This window comes from Scophthalmus maximus, chromosome 5 (genome assembly GCF_022379125.1).
Source record: "Scophthalmus maximus strain ysfricsl-2021 chromosome 5, ASM2237912v1, whole genome shotgun sequence".
NCBI lineage: Eukaryota > Metazoa > Chordata > Actinopteri > Pleuronectiformes > Scophthalmidae > Scophthalmus > Scophthalmus maximus.
In genome coordinates this window covers 1842087-1860825 of record NC_061519.1, presented here as the reverse complement: position 1 = coordinate 1860825, position 18739 = coordinate 1842087, and the positions used below count along the sequence as shown (strand labels likewise).

The 18739-nt window shown below is 43.4% G+C and overlaps 2 protein-coding genes across 3 annotated transcripts; one reads left to right on the top strand and one right to left on the bottom strand.

The window, feature by feature from the left end:
• The first annotated feature begins 3251 nt into the window (after positions 1-3251).
• Positions 3252-9748, top strand: si:dkey-166k12.1 (solute carrier family 22 member 13). Of its 2 annotated transcripts, XM_035633885.2 has the most exons (11): positions 3252-3732; positions 3863-4243; positions 4639-4742; positions 5196-5350; positions 5986-6154; positions 6273-6387; positions 6601-6707; positions 6811-7022; positions 7137-7245; positions 7375-7587; positions 7724-9748. In XM_035633885.2, the coding sequence occupies exons 2-11, from the start codon at positions 3905-3907 to the stop codon at positions 7764-7766; spliced, it is 1566 nt and encodes a 521-aa protein (XP_035489778.1). In that variant the 5' UTR covers positions 3252-3732; positions 3863-3904; the 3' UTR covers positions 7767-9748. The 2 variants fall into 2 exon arrangements, with proteins under 2 accessions (XP_035489778.1, XP_035489779.1); XM_035633886.2 differs by having other exon boundaries at positions 3252-4243; positions 7375-7597.
• zgc:110239 (uncharacterized protein LOC550326 homolog) lies at positions 9270-18527 on the bottom strand. The gene is made up of 11 exons (XM_035633883.2): positions 18371-18527; positions 17400-17459; positions 17211-17303; positions 15715-15887; positions 15071-15329; positions 14778-14973; positions 14040-14233; positions 13862-13953; positions 12060-12221; positions 10667-10856; positions 9270-10578 (listed from the first exon to the last, which is right to left on the bottom strand). The coding sequence occupies exons 1-11, from the start codon at positions 18438-18440 to the stop codon at positions 10391-10393; spliced, it is 1677 nt and encodes a 558-aa protein (XP_035489776.2). The 5' UTR covers positions 18441-18527; the 3' UTR covers positions 9270-10390.
• Positions 18528-18739: the final 212 nt, after the last annotated feature.

Below are 18739 nucleotides of genomic sequence, written 5' to 3'. Positions count from 1 at the left end.
CTCTTCCCCGCTGGCCCTCGCGCTCTCCGGTCCGGAGCCTCCGGAGCCTCCCTCCCCGCCGTCAGGCTGCGCGACAGCAGAGAACGACGGCGCTTCTGCTCCTTCGAAATAAAATCCAGCTCGCGATTCTCCTCAGACAAAAGAAGTGATGTGGGGCTTTGAAGGCATGGGGTGATTTAAAAGATTCGAATTTAAAAATGTGACAAAACATTGAAGTCCTGAAAATACCTCAATAGAGGATTATTAAAAAAGAAATAAAACAGAATACAGATTCATATTAAGCAACCATAAACTACAGAATTAGAGCTAAATGTACCATAATAAACACATCGATTCATATTCTCACTGAAGCACACCTCAAGATTCCATCGCTTTTTTTTTAATTTTCAAATTCCTTTATTTATTACATTTTGAAGAAAAAAAAATACTTTTAATTTTAAGGAAGCGCTTTAATTCTTACTGTTTCCTGGATAACTTTCACTAGCTTGACTGTTTTTTTCTTCTGCCTGCTGTCATCCAGACACCCAAACCAGGACCCACCCGTTCTGGACTAAAACACCACTGACGTCACGTCACCCACAACAGGAAGGGGACAGGCGAAGAGGGTTAGGGTTGTGGGACATGTTTACACATCCGTTTATACACACACAAATATGTATATATATACATATATATATATATACATAATTCTTTTTTTTTCTTTTTTTAATTATTTATTTATATATTTATATGGAACAAGAGGGAAAATTGTGTGATAAATTGTGTCTAATTTGACTCCTTTTACAATTTTGACTGAAATTTTACCTGCATGAAAACACACATTTTTTGACAGCATTGTAATTTTCTCCTTTATGTAAATATAACAAAAATGTGGCACAGTATGAATACGGCATCTTCAATAGATGAAATAATTGCCATATTTCTGATTGGATACTGACCAACTGGAAATGCGATCGCCATGAGCCTGCAGTGATTCGCTCCCTCTTGAGCAGCTGGACACTGTTCTCCAGAGGCTAACTAGACACGACTGAGTGTTGGTCCAAGCAGCCATTCCCCTCCCACCACCACCTAGCAATGCTGTCCTCGGCTGCATTCATTTCTTTTTCATGTTGCAAAGTGGGCTCACAGTGAGCTCACACTACTTTGAGGTCTATCCTGACTATTTCACAAAAAAAACAAATCTAAATAAACTATGTAATTGACAATATAGAGTTAAAAGAAGATTTTTTAAATTTTATGTCTATGATAAAGCTTCCGTTATTTCTGGCAATGTAAAAACATTGCCAGCTTGCATATCTATACACAAGCTTAGTTTGGGCACATAGTCCCAGATTCATTGATTGACAAACACCACAAATTTATACAGTAAATACTATTAGACACCAAGAAAACACACACACACAAACTCGTACATTGCTGTCAACAGGCTCAGCTGATTGATCTAATAACTTGCGGCCTGCATACAGTAAGAGGTTGTGCACAGGCTGTAAAGTGAAACCTCAAACCTAAAAAAAAGAAAGAGAGGGGAGTTTAAAGCGGTCATTGTCATGACAATGATGCGGTCATGCCTGAGGCGACAATGAGGTAAAGCACACCCTTGAGTCTAATAGTTGGTCCGAACTACTTGTATAATTTACATTATCGCTCATCATGTGCTAGTCACACTGACGAGTGACACACCACATAACTCTACGCCTCATATGAATGATGCTGCATTTGACCGTGTGGCTCTGTAAAATAGTTAAATATCCATAGCGATGGCCTGAGTCATTCATGAATATATGTTTTGCACTAATATGTGACTGTTGTCAGCAGATAATTCAAAATATGTTGGTGATGTATTATTTATGTCCCCTCCAGAAAATATTCAGTACTAAGTTCTAATGAGATCTGCACCTTTGTCTTAGCGTAATGTTTGCTGTGATCAGTGGTTTTACTCATTCATATTTCATGCTACCTAATGCTCTTCTCTATGCATCACGGTGATGGATATCAAATGCCTATAGCCTAGGCCTCACCAAAAAGAAGACAGGCCTTTTTTAACACAGTGTCATCATTGTTTTTATATTACAAAACCTGCATCGATTCCTCACTGTGCTGAGCCTATTTTGTACGAGATTTGAGTCGCCGCTCTCTGTCATCACCTACTATGGTTACAGCACAAACAGAGGAATCAGTCCCCGCTCAGAACAGTTATTTATATTTATTTATTTATTTTAATGTGAAACACTAGGGATCTTGGCAGGTAAAACAAATAAGGAGACAAAGACAACAGTAGTCAGCATGTTTGACTGTCAATAAATTGCATTTCAACACAGTGCAGCAGTTATTTCTTGAATAGGGGCTAAAGACTATATATCAGAATCAAATCAGCTTTATTAGCCAAGCAGAGGTAAACATACATGGAATTGGACTCTCATACAGGAGAGACTTACACAAACAAAAACAAGGACGACAGAGCTAGACGAGATGAACATAAACGTTAACATTTGGTTTGTGGAGGTGCGGTGGATGTTTAGTGTTACAGTTTATTGCACACAGAGGTTGTTCTGACACAGCGGGACTGATTTAACTGTTAATCAGAGTTATGGCCTGTGAACATGTATATATATATATATATACACACACACATATATATATATATATATATACATACACACACACACACACATATATATATATATATATATATATACATATATACCACCTGGGGGTACACCTGAAGGTAGCAGAAGAATGAATTGCAATTCCTCACCAGTGGTTGCAAAATAGATTTTAGCTTGATTGTATGGTAACAGAAACAGTAGAATCCTGCCGAATTGCCTTTCACACACACAAACACACACGCACACACACACACACACAGAAACTTTAGACCCCGCCCCACACTCAATATAGTAACACATAACCCATCATACTCATTTTGTTATGTATCCTAATTTTATTTACCACTAGTTTTCTCATTTTTGTTTGTCTGTCTGCTAGTAATCGTTTTATAGTTGTTGTTTTTTTTGCATCTTATGTCTTAATGTCATTGTTGTAGCCCACCCTATAGCTTTCTCACCACACCTGTAGAGGTGTCTTGTATCACTTGTTGTATCGTGCATTAGAAAAGTATTTTTAATTTTTTTTTTACGGCGGAGGTAAGACGTCTCGTGTAATCCACTGTTCTAACAGCAGGTGGCAGCAGAGGGCCCATGTGGACCATACAGGCACGGCTGTTGTTGTTCACTTGAGACATAGTCGTGTTGTACATGAGCTGTTGCGAACAACAACAACAACAACAACAACAACAACAACGGAGTCCTGTCGCTCAGCGCGACCAATGGCAGCACTCGCGAGTGATGCTCAAATAAAGACAAAGCATGTAAACCTTCAGAAGGATCACAGAAGGACTCGGGAACGACCCGGTGGCCCCCGCTGCCTACAGAAAGTAACACTTGCACCCTGCGCCCTCCCAGCTGCCAGTAGGGTGTGATATCCATCAGAGGTCTCTCTGTATGTGGCGACGTGTGGACACATGCAGGGCACCCCGACGGGACTGGCTGCGCACTTGTAGGACGCATGACTGGTTCCTCTCCACTTCGGGTTCCCCTGTAGGCGTCACGCTGATACGTCTACGTGATGTTGGGAATTCATAATGCTGGTACATTGATGAATCTCTGGGCGCCTCTCTGATGTTGGATCATTCAATGGACCAGTGAATCGTCGTTTGGAGACAAGAGAAGCCGGGTGTGGTCTCAGTTTTCCTCAGGTCATTCCGGGACTGTTGACACGGGTCGTCTAAGTAAAGCGCAACTGGAATGAGCGCGGCTGCACATGCCAATTGATTTACCTTGTTTACCTCCCGACCCCCACACAGCTCGTCGGACCATCCAGTGGAAGAAGGGGGCTCCCTCCGACGATGAATTTCGACCAGGTCCTCTCCGCCATCGGAGGCTTTGGCCGATTTCAGAAGACGTTGTACGTGTGGATTTGCTTGCCCCAGATCCTGCTCGCCTTCCACATGATGGTGAGCATCTTCTCCGGGGCCACGCCGCCGCATCACTGCCGCGACAACTCGAGCTCGGCGGCCGGGAGTCGAGCCGTGTTCCCCGTCACCCCCGGCCAGAGCTCCAGCCTCTCGGACTCCTCCTGCTTCTCCTCCGGGGTCCCGCGGCGGGACAACCGGACTGAGCGCGTCGCGTGTGGCCACGGCTGGGTGTACAGCCAGGAGACGTTCCAGAGCACCACGGTCACCGAGGTACAGTGGGAATTTTTTTTATCATTCATAAAGCCGATATCCTGCATGGAAACAGGTGAAAACTGGTTAAAAAAAAAAAGAAAAGAAAAGAAAAAGGCAAATTAGGTGTTTAATAGGCTATAGATATTATATTTATAATAAAAACTAATGCAGGAGAAGAAAACAGCATGTATTATAATTTTGCCATAATCTTTTACTTTGAGCATAATTGTCCAAATTAAAATAGGTGACAGAGTCTCTTTATTATGGTAATTTGGCAGATAAATGTCTTGCCATGCATGGCCAGATTAACTCACTTTGGGACCATGGTGACCCCCCCCCCCCCCCACAGAGGTGTGATCAACAACTACTTTGTGCATACAATACAGTAACTGTTGAGTTTTCCCATCCACTAGTGGGACCTGGTGTGTGACGACGCTGGACTCAACAGCCTTGGCTCATCTGTCTACATGTTGGGCATGTTGGTGGGATCCGTGGTGTTTGGAGCCATGGCGGACAGGTAGGCTGTGCTGTGCTCCTCTGCTTTTTGAGCCCAGAGTCCTGTCAACCCTCACTTAGCACAGGTACAACATCCACAGCCAGATCCCCAAACACCAGAGCATGACTGCCCTGCAGGCCCAGACACAGCTGGCATCCTGGGTGTATAGGGTGGGTGTGTGTGAGTGTGTGTGTAAGGAGGGCAGTTGACACATCATAGTGTCTAAGATGAAGGGATGAAATTTCATATTAGGGATTTTCTACCATGCCTATTTTTTTTTTTATTCTCTTCTTATGGGGATGCCTTAAGATAATAGGCCATTTTTTGGCATAAATGTTAATGGGAAACCAAGAACCCTCCCGTATTTTGTGACATTCCTGAAGGTGTGCTGGTCTCACCCTGTAAAAGTCAGAGTGACGCACGGTGCGTAGACACCGTTCTCATGTCCACTTCTTCTCCTCCCCCTGCGCAAAGGCACGGCCGGCGTTTCGTCCTGCTGCTGTCCATCGCTCTCCAGACTGTGTTTGGGGTCGCCGTGGCCTTCGCACCCAATTTCACTGTCTACGTGATCCTTCGCTTCGTAGTCGGCGCCACAATATCCGGAGTCATCATCAATGCTTTTGTGCTTGGTACTAACCAAACTCACACACTCGAACAAACAAACGCGGCGAGGCTTGAGATCGCTGCAGTAGCACTAGTAGCAACAGCAGTAGTGCACTTTGACATATCTCAGCAACCGCACTGAATCTGTCGCCATGAAATTATGAACAGACACTCATTGTCCCCAGATGACGAATATAGTATGGCGAAGCATAACTGTGTACAGCTAAATACAGCCTCCGAGACTGTTAAAGGAAGTTCGGATTCCTCACATGGTGGGTTATGGAAACTGGATGATAAAAGGTTGTTACAAGCAGGAACAAATTGGTTCATGATCACTTAAAGAAAGCAGTGGATTAATGTATTCATCTTAGGAGAAGATAAGATAAGACCCTCCTTTATTAGTTCCACCATGGGGAAATTTGCCATGTTACAGCAGCAGAGGGGATTGCAAAAATAAAAACATCAGTAATTAAAAAGGAATAAATAAGTAAGCATGCAATATAAATATAAAAGATGAAGTGCAATAACATCTCCTGCTGTTTTGTGCTGCCAGAGCCCCAAACCTTGTCACTCTTCCCTTTATACCTTAAAGCTCCAAAACCCCAATACCCATGATTCCTCCTCTCCTCTCCTCTCCTCTCCTTCCCTTCCCTCCTACAAGGCACTGAGTGGACATGCACCAAAAGACGCATGCTGGCCGGTATCCTCACGGACTACGCCTTTGGCCTGGGTTACATGCTGGTAGCAGGCGTAGCATATCTCATACGAGACTGGAGAAAGTTGCAACTGGCTATATCGGCCCCGGGCTTCCTACTCATCTTCTATATATGGTGGGAGACTCAGCTGGCACCTGCACAGCTAGACATGTTCATATTTGTCGGGCATGAATACACTGGTACCCTCTTTGCCATCCGTCCGTCTCTTTCTCTCTCTCTTGCCTCCTGTCAGGGTGGTGCCTCAGTCTGCCAGATGGTTGTTGGCCAACGACAGGAGAGAGGAAGCCATCGCACTCCTCCGCAAGGCAGCGCTTGTTAATGGCCGAGTTTTACCCCCCGCCGCACAGGTGAGTGTGTATTTCACTCCATGCACTATCATGAGAGTGTGGTATCAGTGTCACGTGTATTTCTCAGTTATTCCAATGTCCAAATGTCACTATTTTCCTTAAACAGCTATAGGTCTTGTAGTCTATAGTAAATGTCATTGAATTCAAATTTTCAGCACACACGTGGAAATGAGCATGTGTGTGTGTGTGTGTGTGTGTGTGTGTGTGCATCAGGTTGCGAAGTGTGAGATTTTACGTGGGGGGAAGCATAGTCTCTCGGCAGTGGATCTCGTTCGAACCCCTCAGATGAGGAAGAGGGCTATCATCTTGTTCTACATCTGGTAAATCTCGTGCGCTTTGTTTCCAGACGCGGTTATCACCATCTTCTTTCGCTCGCTTGCTCTCTGTTTTGACTGTTTTATGCCGCCTCCCCCGCAATCCCAGGTTTGTGAATGTGCTGGTGTACTACGGCCTCTCACTGGGCGTGTCCAGGTTAGGGACCAACCTGTATCTGACTCAGTTTGTGTTTGGGTTGGTTGAGATCCCGGCTCGTTCTCTGGTCTTGCTCGTCCTGCCCCGCAGCCGTCGACTCTCCCAAAGCGGCTTCCTGGTTGTCGGAGGCCTCGCCTGTCTGCTTATGCTCACTGTCCCTGCAGGTACAGGGTGCTCGATTTGCATTCATATAGTTTTATGAAAGGAATGCAATGACTTTTAACACTGGGATCATTTCTCTCCTTTTTCCGTTAACCTCCCCTCCCGTCTGTCTGTAGACCATCCCAGGGTCCTGACTGGCCTCGCCATGGTGGGGAAATTTGGAATAACCGCTTCCTTTGCTGTAATTTATGTGTACACTGCTGAGATATTCCCCACCGTGCTACGGTAAGACACCTTTGTCCGTCTCTACAATTTCAATTCTTTTTCTCAAACACAGATAATCATTGATTATAATTTTTTTTTTTATCTCTTAGGCTAATTCCAATAAAATCCTTTCCCTGTGTCCCCATATAGGCAAACAGGGATAGGTGTCTCCTGTATGTTTGCCAGGATGGGTGGTGTGTTAGCGCCCCTCATCAACATGCTCCATAACCACAGCCCCGCTACGCCTCTGGTCATCTTCGGTACCTCCCCGTTGCTGGGCGCTCTCCTGGCCCTGGGGCTGCCGGAAACCGCCGACAGACCTCTTCCTGACACAGTGGAGGATGCAGAGAACTGGGACCTTAGGTAATAATATGTGTGTGCTTTTTCTCTTCTTTTTTTTTAGAGATGATGGGACAGCAGAATCTGTGGTGAATGTAATAGCACTTTTTTTTGCTCACATTTCTTGTTCAGTGTTTTCTTTGTGTTTTGTCTCCTGCAGGTCGCCTCCCACCAAGGACAACCCTGAGATGCGTGACATCTAGCGAGCCCGACCTGACTGTATTAACACCGATGCACACGTGCAATTACTCACACTTTGTACAGCCTCAACTGCCTTTGACACTAGATACAGTACTGCGAACATCTTCTATGCAATAACACGTCGGGGTGCGATGAAGAGCTCTATGCAAGAGAGCCGAACACTTTTTTACTAACCAAACTAGCATGCAGTTGCATGCACATGTGCACAAGGCAGGCATTCATCTGTGAAACAACAGCCGATGCAGGTAAACATCTGTGTAAGTCAGGAATAATCTTTTATTAGTTAGTTATTAGAATTAGTTAGATTGAAAATTTTAGTTGTGGGAAGAATAAATAGTGTTGTAGATACATACATACTGTATATGTACATACTGTACATACATGTATTTACACATTTACAGGCATCAGCTCAGCTCAAACCTGTGTTGACCGGAACAATCAGACTCGGCAAGAAGACTCTTTAATGCAGGACACCTCATCCTGCTCTTGTTTTTTGGGCTAAATGATTCGTCACACTTTTCGCATTCCACAAATGCACTTATATGATAACTTTGTATAAGTGTCTGTGGACTCTTTGTGGTATCATAATGCTGTGTCGAAACAAGCCAATACCTCATTTTCTACTTTAAGTAATCAAGCCAAGAGAAATAAAACTAGTCTCGTGAGATTGCATGCACTAGTTACTTTTATCATGACTAATGTAGCCTTTTGTTAGAGTAGTTCATTAGTAGTTTTATATTGAAATAGGGATGTGACATATATGACTAATACGTTTTTCTTTTGCATTTTGAGAAGAGTGGAATAAAGTCAAAATAAATCACTGGAACTAAATCACTTTTTTTGCATTTCCTGAATAAAGTCAGCATGCCAAGAATAAAGTAGAAATGTTGAGGATAAAATGTTGATCTAAATTACAGGAAGGATTTTTTTTTTGCATTTGGAGAATAAATTCAGCTGTTGTGCTTCATCCTTCTGAACCAGCAGTTTTTGGCACAATCTCTCCAAAGACTGAACGCTGATTACTACACTGGGTTTATGTACTTAGAGAATTTCCTTTCAACTAAAACAGATTCTGAAGAGCAATTTCACCAGCTAATCTACACAAGGCATTTAGTGTAGGCAGCCATATTGCTCTAACGTTACAAATTTGATATATTCTTTGACATTTTGACTAAATTCTCAATACGCAAAAATTTGAAAGAAAATTCTATTTCAGTTCGACTATATTCTCGAAATGCAAAATGAAAAAACAAATCCATGTTTTATTTTCTTATGCTTGGCCCATATACTTCAAGAGATTTTGATCGTGTGAAAAGATATTTCATTTTAGCATTTTGTAGACGTTGCTTCCATGTTATTACACTGATGTAAAATGACTTTGGTCTGTGGAGTATCTAGTGCATATCATCAGTGTTTAAGGGCTGTTTTTTTGTGTATATGAATTAGTGATTCATACAGAAAAAACCCTGCATGGGTCAGAAGCACAAGTCGTATAGTATCCAATGTTTCTCAGGCAAGGGGATTTTATTTTTTAAATAACTGTTTCACAGCAAAGAAATGTGAAGGCTGATATGATTTGGAGAGTGGAGAAGTTCGTATTCCACTGCATGGAATTAGAAAGCATGCCTCGCTGCTACCTCCAGCATGAGGGCTGTTACACTATCCAGAGATGCCACTCAACTGGAAAATAAAAATCCATTATTTTCATTGCATTGATTTTGCAAATTATAATACAACTATGAATAACAAATTGAACTTTGCACTTCAGTCAGGACCACTATGGTCAAAATTCATTCATTTTCATAATCACAATGATTTAAATTTGGCAGTATGTCTCTGTTCTGGGACCACCCTGCCCTTCCACGTGCATACGTGGAAAGCCTGAGATAGGGAGAGCACATCTGCCTCACATTCCATGTGCCTTCATGGAATTAAAGAATAGTAGGCAAGTTAATGAAGGGTAGGCGGGTTAAAGAAGAGAAGGCGGGTTAAAGAAAAGTGGGCAGGTTAGAGAAGAGTGGGCAGGTTAAAGAAGAGTGGGCAGGTTAAAGAATAATAGGCTGGTTAAAGAAGAGTGGGCAGGTTAAAGAAGAGTGGGCAGGTTAAAGAAGAGTGGGCAGGTTAAAGAAGAGTGGGCGGGTTAAAGAAGAGTGGGCGGGTTAAAGAAGAGTGGGCAGGTTAAAGAAGAGTGGGCAGGTTAAAGAAGAGTGGGCGGGTTAAAGAAGAGTGGGCAGGTTAAAGAAGAGTAGGCGGGTTTAAGAAGAGAAGGCGGGTTAAAGAAAAGTGGGCAGGTTAAAGAAAAGTGGGCGGATTAAAGAAGAGTGGGCAGGTTAAAGAAGAGTGGGCAGGTTAAAGAAGAGTGGGCAGGTTAAAGAATAATAGGCAGGTTAAAAAAGAGTAGGCAGGTTAAAGCAGCTCAAATAGAGCACGCTATCTGAGCTTTCCCAATTGAATGCACCCACTCAGTCACCGATCAACAGCAACATTAGCACTAACATTAGCACATTATCAAGCAGCTCGATGTGATGCAATAACCATAATACTTCCAAATTAGGTATCGATCATCCTCAGGCACTCCCATAGTGGCTTTAACATACAGATTTATGTCGTGAAGATAGAAGCACATCTATGCCAGAGTTACATATGTAGCATCAGTCGTGACACCACAGTTGTTATCAATCATAGACATGAGGATGTATCCATCATTGCCCCAGTAGGTGGACCAGGAGTTCTTTATTAACCAGTATGGCGCCCCACCCAGGGTCCCATAACCGACTGCAAGCACCGCATGGTCCAAATCATCAGTGGTGTTACCTGATAATCACAAGAAACATGTCGACTAACACAGAGAGACAGTGTGGTTGCTGTAAAAAGTATGAGCAAAAGTGAGAGGTAAACTCACCACAGGCAGGTTCGAAGTAGACGCCGTGGCTGTAGAAGACAAACGACCGATGTGCTGCGTCAATACTGACAGCAACCGGCCCGTTTTTATAGAGAGCCAGCTTCAGAGCCTCTGCATCTCCCGACGTGACGTTGGTGTAGCTCTGGATACGGGCCGTAAGCTGGGAGGAGTTCATGTGGCAAAATCCATTCTGTTCACAGAGGGACAAGGCATTTTAAACTCTGAACCCTGGAGAGAATTCAGGCAGGATTACAGTCAATCACAGGCTGCAGTCAATCACATAACATCCTATTAGTCTTTATACCTAAAAAAATCTAACATAAATTAACTCCTCAGCAGAACTGGAAATCATACTTTAAATTACTGATGTTTTTAGTCTGCGTGTGAGAGTGAAGATAAAGTTGGCATTAAAACTGTAAAATGACTTTCAGAGGCACATTGTACTGGTGGGAAATGTCTTAAGGTGCCTCAATCTAGAGATCATAAGGAGAAGATCATTAGGAGATGAGGTAACCCTCCGTCGTTCACAAAACTTGAAGAGCAGATGATTTGGTGCCATCACAGAAACTTGGGAGTAACATTTCTCTCATGAAACCCAAAATATCAAAAAGCTACACTTCACTAGCCAACTATCATTAGTTAAATGAAAAAGTTTCAAATGGTTTTCAAGTTCTGCTCCAGAAAAGAAATGACTACAGACTGACGGACATACTTTCATCGGAACTTGGAACTCTAATAGTCTTGGCAAGTAACCCACAAGTTAAGCTTGCACCCTTAAAGGTGACATATTATGCTCATATTCAGGTTCATACTTTTAATTTGGGATACCACTTGAAAAGGTTTATATGCTCTAATGTTCAGAAAAGGCATCAGTGTTCTCATACTGACCATTCCTGAAGCTGCTCTTTTCACCCTCTGTCTAAAACTCCTGGATTTATTTTAGACCCTCCTCCTGATAAACCCCAGTCTGCTCTGATTGGCCAGCTGGCCCAGTCTGTTGTGATTGGTCAACCAATTCCAAAATGTGTAGGAAATGTCACGCCCCTTCACCAGAGAAGTGGAGATTCTCAGATTGCAGGCGGGGTTACCCCAGAAGAGTCTAACTGGGACATCACAGAGGGAGAGAAATTCTGAACCAGTGGTTCAGAGCCAGGCTGTAGGGTTTAGCCAGCTCACAAAAAAACAACAGGGTGGTCGTATTTCACAGTTTGTGGTCTGGCAGGCTCCACAGAAACACGCATTTATGTGCACAAACACTGAAAAAGTGATATTTTGCATAATATGTCACCTTTAAAGAAAAAGTTTCAATTCACCCTCATCCAGTATTGACTAGTGTATGGGCTATTTTGCCTAAACAGGAAAGAACAGGCATCACATCTTGAAATCATCTCACCATTCCCATATAGGCTCCGTAAGTCTCCGTCGTGGCGATGCCTCCGTGTTTCATGATCCACTCGTACGCTCTCCACTCCTCACCGCCGTCACAGCCGTTGTTGCCGAAACCCCAGGAACAGTCCACCAGCATCTGCTGTGACAGAACCTGCAGGGAGCCAGTCTGAAACAGAGGAGGAAACCCAGATCACACTCGGAACATGTCCCTTAAATTAAAAATCTCATCTCATAGCGTCACACCAGCTTTCACATGCTTAAGTAATGGCTTAAAAAATCCCCAAAAAAAGAATTGGGTTGATGGAGGGTTGACAAAGGGAGGGCAAAAAACAGACAAGACAGCGAGACATATTAAAAAGGGTTTAGATAATTGCTGAAAAGTTAATAATGGAAATCTTCACACATGCTGTTACCTACAGGTTGCTAGGCAGACACTAAGATCATGAAGATGTGGGTGTGAACTTGGCCCCTGGGGAGCAGCTCTGTTTATGAACCTGCCCTTGGGGACAAAGGGGGGCTGCATCATGCGGATCACTTCCTGCTGCTGCCACTTTGAGTTGGCAAAGGCACAAAGACCACCTGCTGCTTCCTCACAGTGACGGCACTTTCTCGCAGCCAAATGAACGTGCGCTCGCAACAATGAGTAAAGCACTCAGCCATGGAAAAGTTCACACATTAAGCTCCAACTCTGCGTTAACAGCCAAAAACATTATTTAATCTGTGTGAAACTAGTTAAACGATAAGATTTGCCTGCCTCCGATACAAATAAGAAATGTGCTTTAGCAACTTTTGCTGAAATATTAAAAATGTTTGAAGTTTTACAACTTAAAATGTAAATTGAAAATGTCATCAGTGGATTCATTGTTAAATAAAATTAAATTTTTTTGAACTTGATTCTAAACTCAAACATATATTTCAGGTAAATGATTTTCATGTTTTCCTGTAGTGGGTTAACGACCTTCTTAGACATCTTCCTTTATCACACAGTGTGTGAGAGTCAAAGAAGCTTGTCCCTTCAATGGGTTGCCATGAAATCCCATCATAAGCCGGTCCAGTGTTTAGGGCGGCGTTGCTTAGCAGCGTGGGAGAAAGAATGCTTCTGAGCGTGGCTTTCCATGGGATGGAGGCAGGCCAAGGTCGACAATCACTCAGTAGAATTTACTCACACACAGTCGAGTGTGAGTGAGAGTCGCACAATGAGTGGTCTTATGGACCCGCCCCTGCTCTGGGGGGGAAGTCTTCTCTCCAGTCACAGGGATGATTTATTTAAGATTTGAAGAGGCAAAAGAATGACCTCAAACGCATCAGATTTTCGTAAAGAAATGTAAAAACTTCTACTGAGTATGGACTTTAAACCTTTACCCAAACATGACAGCTTTTTTTCCCACATTGATGGCATTTTCTCCCAAAAAACATCCTAAGTTCATCCTTTCATACATATCCACAAACCTTTGTGTTGATGGACTGCTGAATTTCAACACTGTCCAAAGAACGTTCTTCACTTCAAGACACATCTCACACATGTTTTTCACTCATGCATTTCTAGTGTATGTTGGACACGATGTGTCTTTGTTATAATGTGATTTGCTTGATGTTTTCTGATTAAATGGCCCACAACCCTACAGGAAATTAAACTGCTCAATCTCCAGTCAAAGAAAAATGCATAATCAACCAAAACATTGACAGCTGAAGCCCCATGCTGAACATCTGATGCTTCAAAGAGCATAAGGAGGTATACCAGTCAGTTCAAAACACTGGATTGGAGCCAGTGACCATTGTGCAAGCTGCTTCGGTATCATTTTTCACCTTTAGGAAGAGAGCGCCCTCTACTGCTCCAGTGGTGGCAAAGCTCCAGCAGGAGCCACATATGGCCTGGTCCTTCACTGGGGTCACAGCACCTGAAAGGGAAGAGCCGATGTAAATACCAGGACGTCCTGCCAGACAGATGCATCTTCGGAAAGAATTTCAGTAATGAGTTTTGTACCATACAGCCTCCAGTCAAGTGAATCGGGAACTTTCACCCCTTCATAAATCTTGGTGGTGAAGGGTAAACCTCTGTTTGGGGTCTTTCCTTTATTCCTTCCTCTCATGGTGGCCAGCTCTGACATGGTGCGATCTGACAGAGAGTTCAGAGCCAGAGAGAAAGGCAGCCCTGCTCTATTCTTGGAGTGGACATATCTACAGAAGCAAACACGGACGCAGTTACTAAGTCATACTAAGTAAAATCCTGCGATGAAAAACTTCTAAATATATATCCATGTTAGGGCTGGCCGATAAAATGATAACGATATGTATCACGATAGACACGTAATCAATATCAATAGAAAATGCGTTCGATAGAACGTTTCGCTAATTGTTTTGCCTCGTTGGAAGAAACCAAAGCAAAGAGTCTAGCTACGCCGGCCGCTAGCTACGCCTCTAGCTATGCCGGCCGCTAGCTACGCCGGCACTCGTCCTCTGGTACCTAGCAACGTATGGAGTGACACGCCTAATAGACAATCATGTAACAGTATCACGTTTGGTTGCGCCATCTCATTGGCTCGTGTTTCTTAGGTCATAAAAATTATCAATAATTATCGATATTGACCGATATGAAACACTTATATCGTGATACAGTTTTCAGCCATATCGCCCAGCCCTAATCCATGTTGGCCTTCCATTAAAGATGTCCTTGAGATGGTGACGCTGCAGTGTCACAACTCTTCAGTGTTACTCCTCTCACCTGAGGTTATGTACAAAAGCGTGCTCCCTTATCTCGTGTTCCCTGTCGTCGCTGTACCGTCGCTGGTACTTCTCCTTGAAATGGCTGAACATGCGCTGCGAGTGGCCTGCGGCCGAGGTGTGGATGAGGTCTTTCATTGGATTGGCCAACAAGTGTCGCTCCACTCCCGGACCAGGGAATCCCCCACAGCTCATCCCTGTGAGGGAAAAAAAGTTGATATAACAGAAATGTGACGTTCGAGCTTCAACAGGCTCAATGTGCAGAGCGTCACTACTACAGCAGGAAACACCAACCTTCAGGCAGGGAGAAGACTTTGGGGTCCACGTGAGTACTGAACTCCTTGTAGTCCACCAAGTATTTATCATAGTGGGACCCCAGCAGTGTGTTGTATCCCATCATCTCATAGTGGAGAGGTGTGGCAGGCGCTTTTCCATCAACCCCTTCCTCGGAGTTGGTCACCCACAGTGTGTACGTGTTTTTCTTGTAACCCACAGTGGTCACATTCTGCCAGACTTCACACAGGGAACCTCCGTAGTACTCCATCCTCAGGAACTGCAATTTTATTTTTCAAGGTGACAGAAGGTGTGAGGGTTCTATCTACAGCAATAAATTAATTAATTAATTAAAACATGATGTAGCACTGTTTTCCCCGGTCCTCAGACTGCTCAGCTCCAAATCTCATAATTAACTTAAATCTCCCTCATTAAGGTTTCAGTGTAACAGACCCGTTGGATTACAGGGATTAACCACACAGTTTCACACACGTTTGTGACTTGTGCAGCAGGTGAAGGAGCAGGAAACTGATATACTTAAAAGAGTCTGTGTCTGAACAGAAAAATAATCCAGGATCTGACCTGGTATCCTACAGTAAAAACTGCCCATACAGTCATCAGGTTTCTCTATGTGATATGAATAATGTAAATTTGCACACACACACCTGGAGGCCCTGCACATCAGGCAGCGATGCCTGCGGCGCGACAGTCTCATTCTTTGTCCCGTTGATCTGAAAGCACTTCATCACATTCTGTTCCACCTCTGTGGTCTCGGGGGTGATTTTATAGGCAACGCCCCACTCCTGCTCCGCCCCAAGCTGGTATGTTGACACTTGGCCTGGGGACGATCAATAGGAGAGACGTTAAAGTTACAACACTATTATCTCCTTGGGGGCATCTTTCGTTATCAGTCCCCTGCCCGCAAATAACAACATACCACACTGACACTTGATGCCTCAGGCACTCTACACAAGTCGTAAGATCCCTGTGCCATTCATACCACACAACGTGCTGTCTTGTAATCACTGGCTTTCAGTCGTCATGTTGTTCACACTCATCGGCGACAGGGATTCACACACTACACGATCCGTCACCTGGAGAAATGTCTCCGGAGTACGTATTGTCACGAGAAAACACGCGAGAAGTGACACGGGAAAATACACGATATTAGCACAAAACAGTAATTGTTTGTCACCGTCACAATGGACGTCAAAACAAAACTGTTTTCAACATATTGAATACAGAATACTCAAGTTGAAAGGTCAGAAACAGGAAGTAGTTTGAGCAGATGCTCTCTCTGTGTTGTGTGCACGGAGAGAAATAACTTGATGTATTAACATGTGGTTCCGCATTAAAGTCAGCTCAAGGTAACGCTCATCATCTGTTGCAGTGAAAATGCACAACAGGACAGAAAAAAAGCCCTGCAAATAGTCTGCGCGATGATTTGTTCAGAAACAAAGAAAAGGAAAAGGCAGAGAATATGGGTGAAGAGTGTGTGGGGGGAGCAAATGTTTTTACATATATCATTTCAGCAGTAACTTAGTAGTTACAGACTTTTTTTTATCATTTGTGATTATAATAAACTTGTTATGATTGGGGAATTGGAGTTCCAAGTTCCAACAGTGTTCAGGAGGATAAAAAAACACTAGGGTTGGACTGGGACAGAGACTCAGCCCAGGTTCTTATCTGCTGAGTGGACAATGAGCCCAGACGCAGAACACGCATGCAGTGTGTCCTTATGTGCACCCTGATTGAGAGGGCCAGTAAAGACACTGACAACGCTGGTAAAAACTCACTGGACCTTTTTGACTGTCCACTGGTCTAACAAATGCACCAGCCTACTGAGATTTGTACCAGTGTACCCTACAGCCAATCCAACTACGAAAAACAAACAGTTTAGAGAAAAGCAAAGACAGAGACATAAATAATACTGCAAAACACAGGTCAGGGTCACATGACTGTGAAACACGAGTCGATAAATTCCCCCAAAAGTGCTTATTGAATCTTTTTCACTTCCTCGCTTGTGTGCTAAGTATATGATCCACCCTCACTTTGGTCTGACACAACAGGCTCTCAGTTTCACATCATTTATCCAATCGAGCAAGGATAAATACAGGGTCGGTTGTCAGATAAGCAGACGGGGGGCGAGGAACCTTCTTACCATGGTAGTAGTCTATTCGACTGGACTTTGCTGCAACATCTAACCAGGCCTCAAATGGCTCCTTGATCTCGGCATAGGGCAGAGAAATCACTCCTGCAGAGGAAAATTGTGAAGAGGGTTAAATAATGAGGCTGAATCCCGAGGAAAAAGAGGCCTCAACATATAATCATCTGCTGATAAGTTGTTTACCTTTGACGTGATAGCTGCTGCCAAAGTCTGGAGGGGAAGGGACAACTTTTCCCTCTGTGGCTGGAGAAAACACAAACTGGGTATTCACTTATGTTACTGACCTCGTCCTTTAATTTCCTTCAAGGGAAGGCTAAAATTTATGTCACGCCTAAGACTATTATTGTAACTGGGGAGATGGGTGCATGTGCATTATCACGAGGTAGTTCGGCCAATGGTAAATCCTCTCCCTGGTACAGATTTGGCCAATGAGCATTGAAGGCCTTTAGAGTACAGCCCGGCCGATATCGGTATTTGGGAGTACGAGTACAAGATTCCCAATACAGATACATTGGCCGATATATATATATATATTTTTTAATCTGTCAATGATTCCTAAGATGTCAAACCTTTATGACAAAGACACGTAATGGAGGCCTGATATTTTAGTTTAACAATGAACTTTATAACTACATAGAACTTTTAAAAAAAAACTATTTATTTAACATAAAATGTAAACATAAATGCAAATTTAAAGGCTCAAATCAGTTGGCCGATAATATCGGTCGGCCTCTAGTTTAGAGAGTGGTTTCATTATGTTTTAGTCAATAACAAGTGGCCTTAATACATATTTCATACATGACGAATTAAAGGGCAGATTCTTAAGGTCCGTTTGGTACATTTAACTGTATTTTAAGAAGTGTGTATTCCTCCTTACAAGCTAGTCAATTCAAAAAGTTGCCTTTTTTTGGCAAACGTTTGGTGTCAATTGCATGAATCACATCGGAGATCGAAGTGGACATGCTTTGCTTGATAACTGTTTATTATAATCATAACAACAGCGCTGTGCAGACGCGTGTATCTCTGAAAGCATGAGTCGGCAACTCGGACGCTGACGTAGTTATTGCCGCGACTGGCGGCTCTCTTAGCATGTAGCTAGCTGAAAACACCAAGTGGCAAAGGAAAACATTGTACCCTGATAGGTTGTACCTTACCTGTGACAGCCCACACAAGGACAGCTGCTGTGCACCAGCACCGCATTGCTTCTACTTTAGGGGCAGACATTCAGGGGGAAGAAGAGAAGCGGGTCAGATGACCAGACTGAAACAAAAGCACATGACTCTGCGCCCCACAGCTCTCCAGAAAAAAACACCAATTAAAACGAGTAAATTACATCACTTCCTCTCTAGACCAATCACATCGTGGCGTGAAGGGGCGCAGGCGAATCAGATACAAGAGGCGGGTCTAACGTGAACACTTCCCTTTCACCAGCGGTTATGGAATTTAGGGAAAAGGTGCATTGCCAAAAGTTTCAGATGAGTTTTGAGTACAATTTGAACAGTACTGAAATTCTTCTCGTCTCA

Bases quoted from the DNA above. Each gene is read 5' to 3' on its own strand.
- si:dkey-166k12.1 (XM_035633885.2), top strand. From the start codon at position 3,905: ATGAATTTCGACCAGGTCCTCTCCGCCATCGGAGGCTTTGGCCGATTT. The intron at 6,155-6,272 runs GTGGGAGACTCA...GCCTCCTGTCAG, and splicing joins CTACTCATCTTCTATATATG to GGTGGTGCCTCAGTCTGCCA. The intron at 7,588-7,723 runs GTAATAATATGT...TGTCTCCTGCAG, and splicing joins GCAGAGAACTGGGACCTTAG to GTCGCCTCCCACCAAGGACA.
- zgc:110239 (XM_035633883.2), bottom strand. From the start codon at position 18,440: ATGTCTGCCCCTAAAGTAGAAGCAATGCGGTGCTGGTGCACAGCAGCT. The intron at 14,234-14,777 runs GTGAGAGGAGTA...TTGCTTCTGTAG, and splicing joins GCTTTTGTACATAACCTCAG to ATATGTCCACTCCAAGAATA. The intron at 10,857-12,059 runs GTGAGATGATTT...CTCTGTGAACAG, and splicing joins ACGGAGCCTATATGGGAATG to AATGGATTTTGCCACATGAA.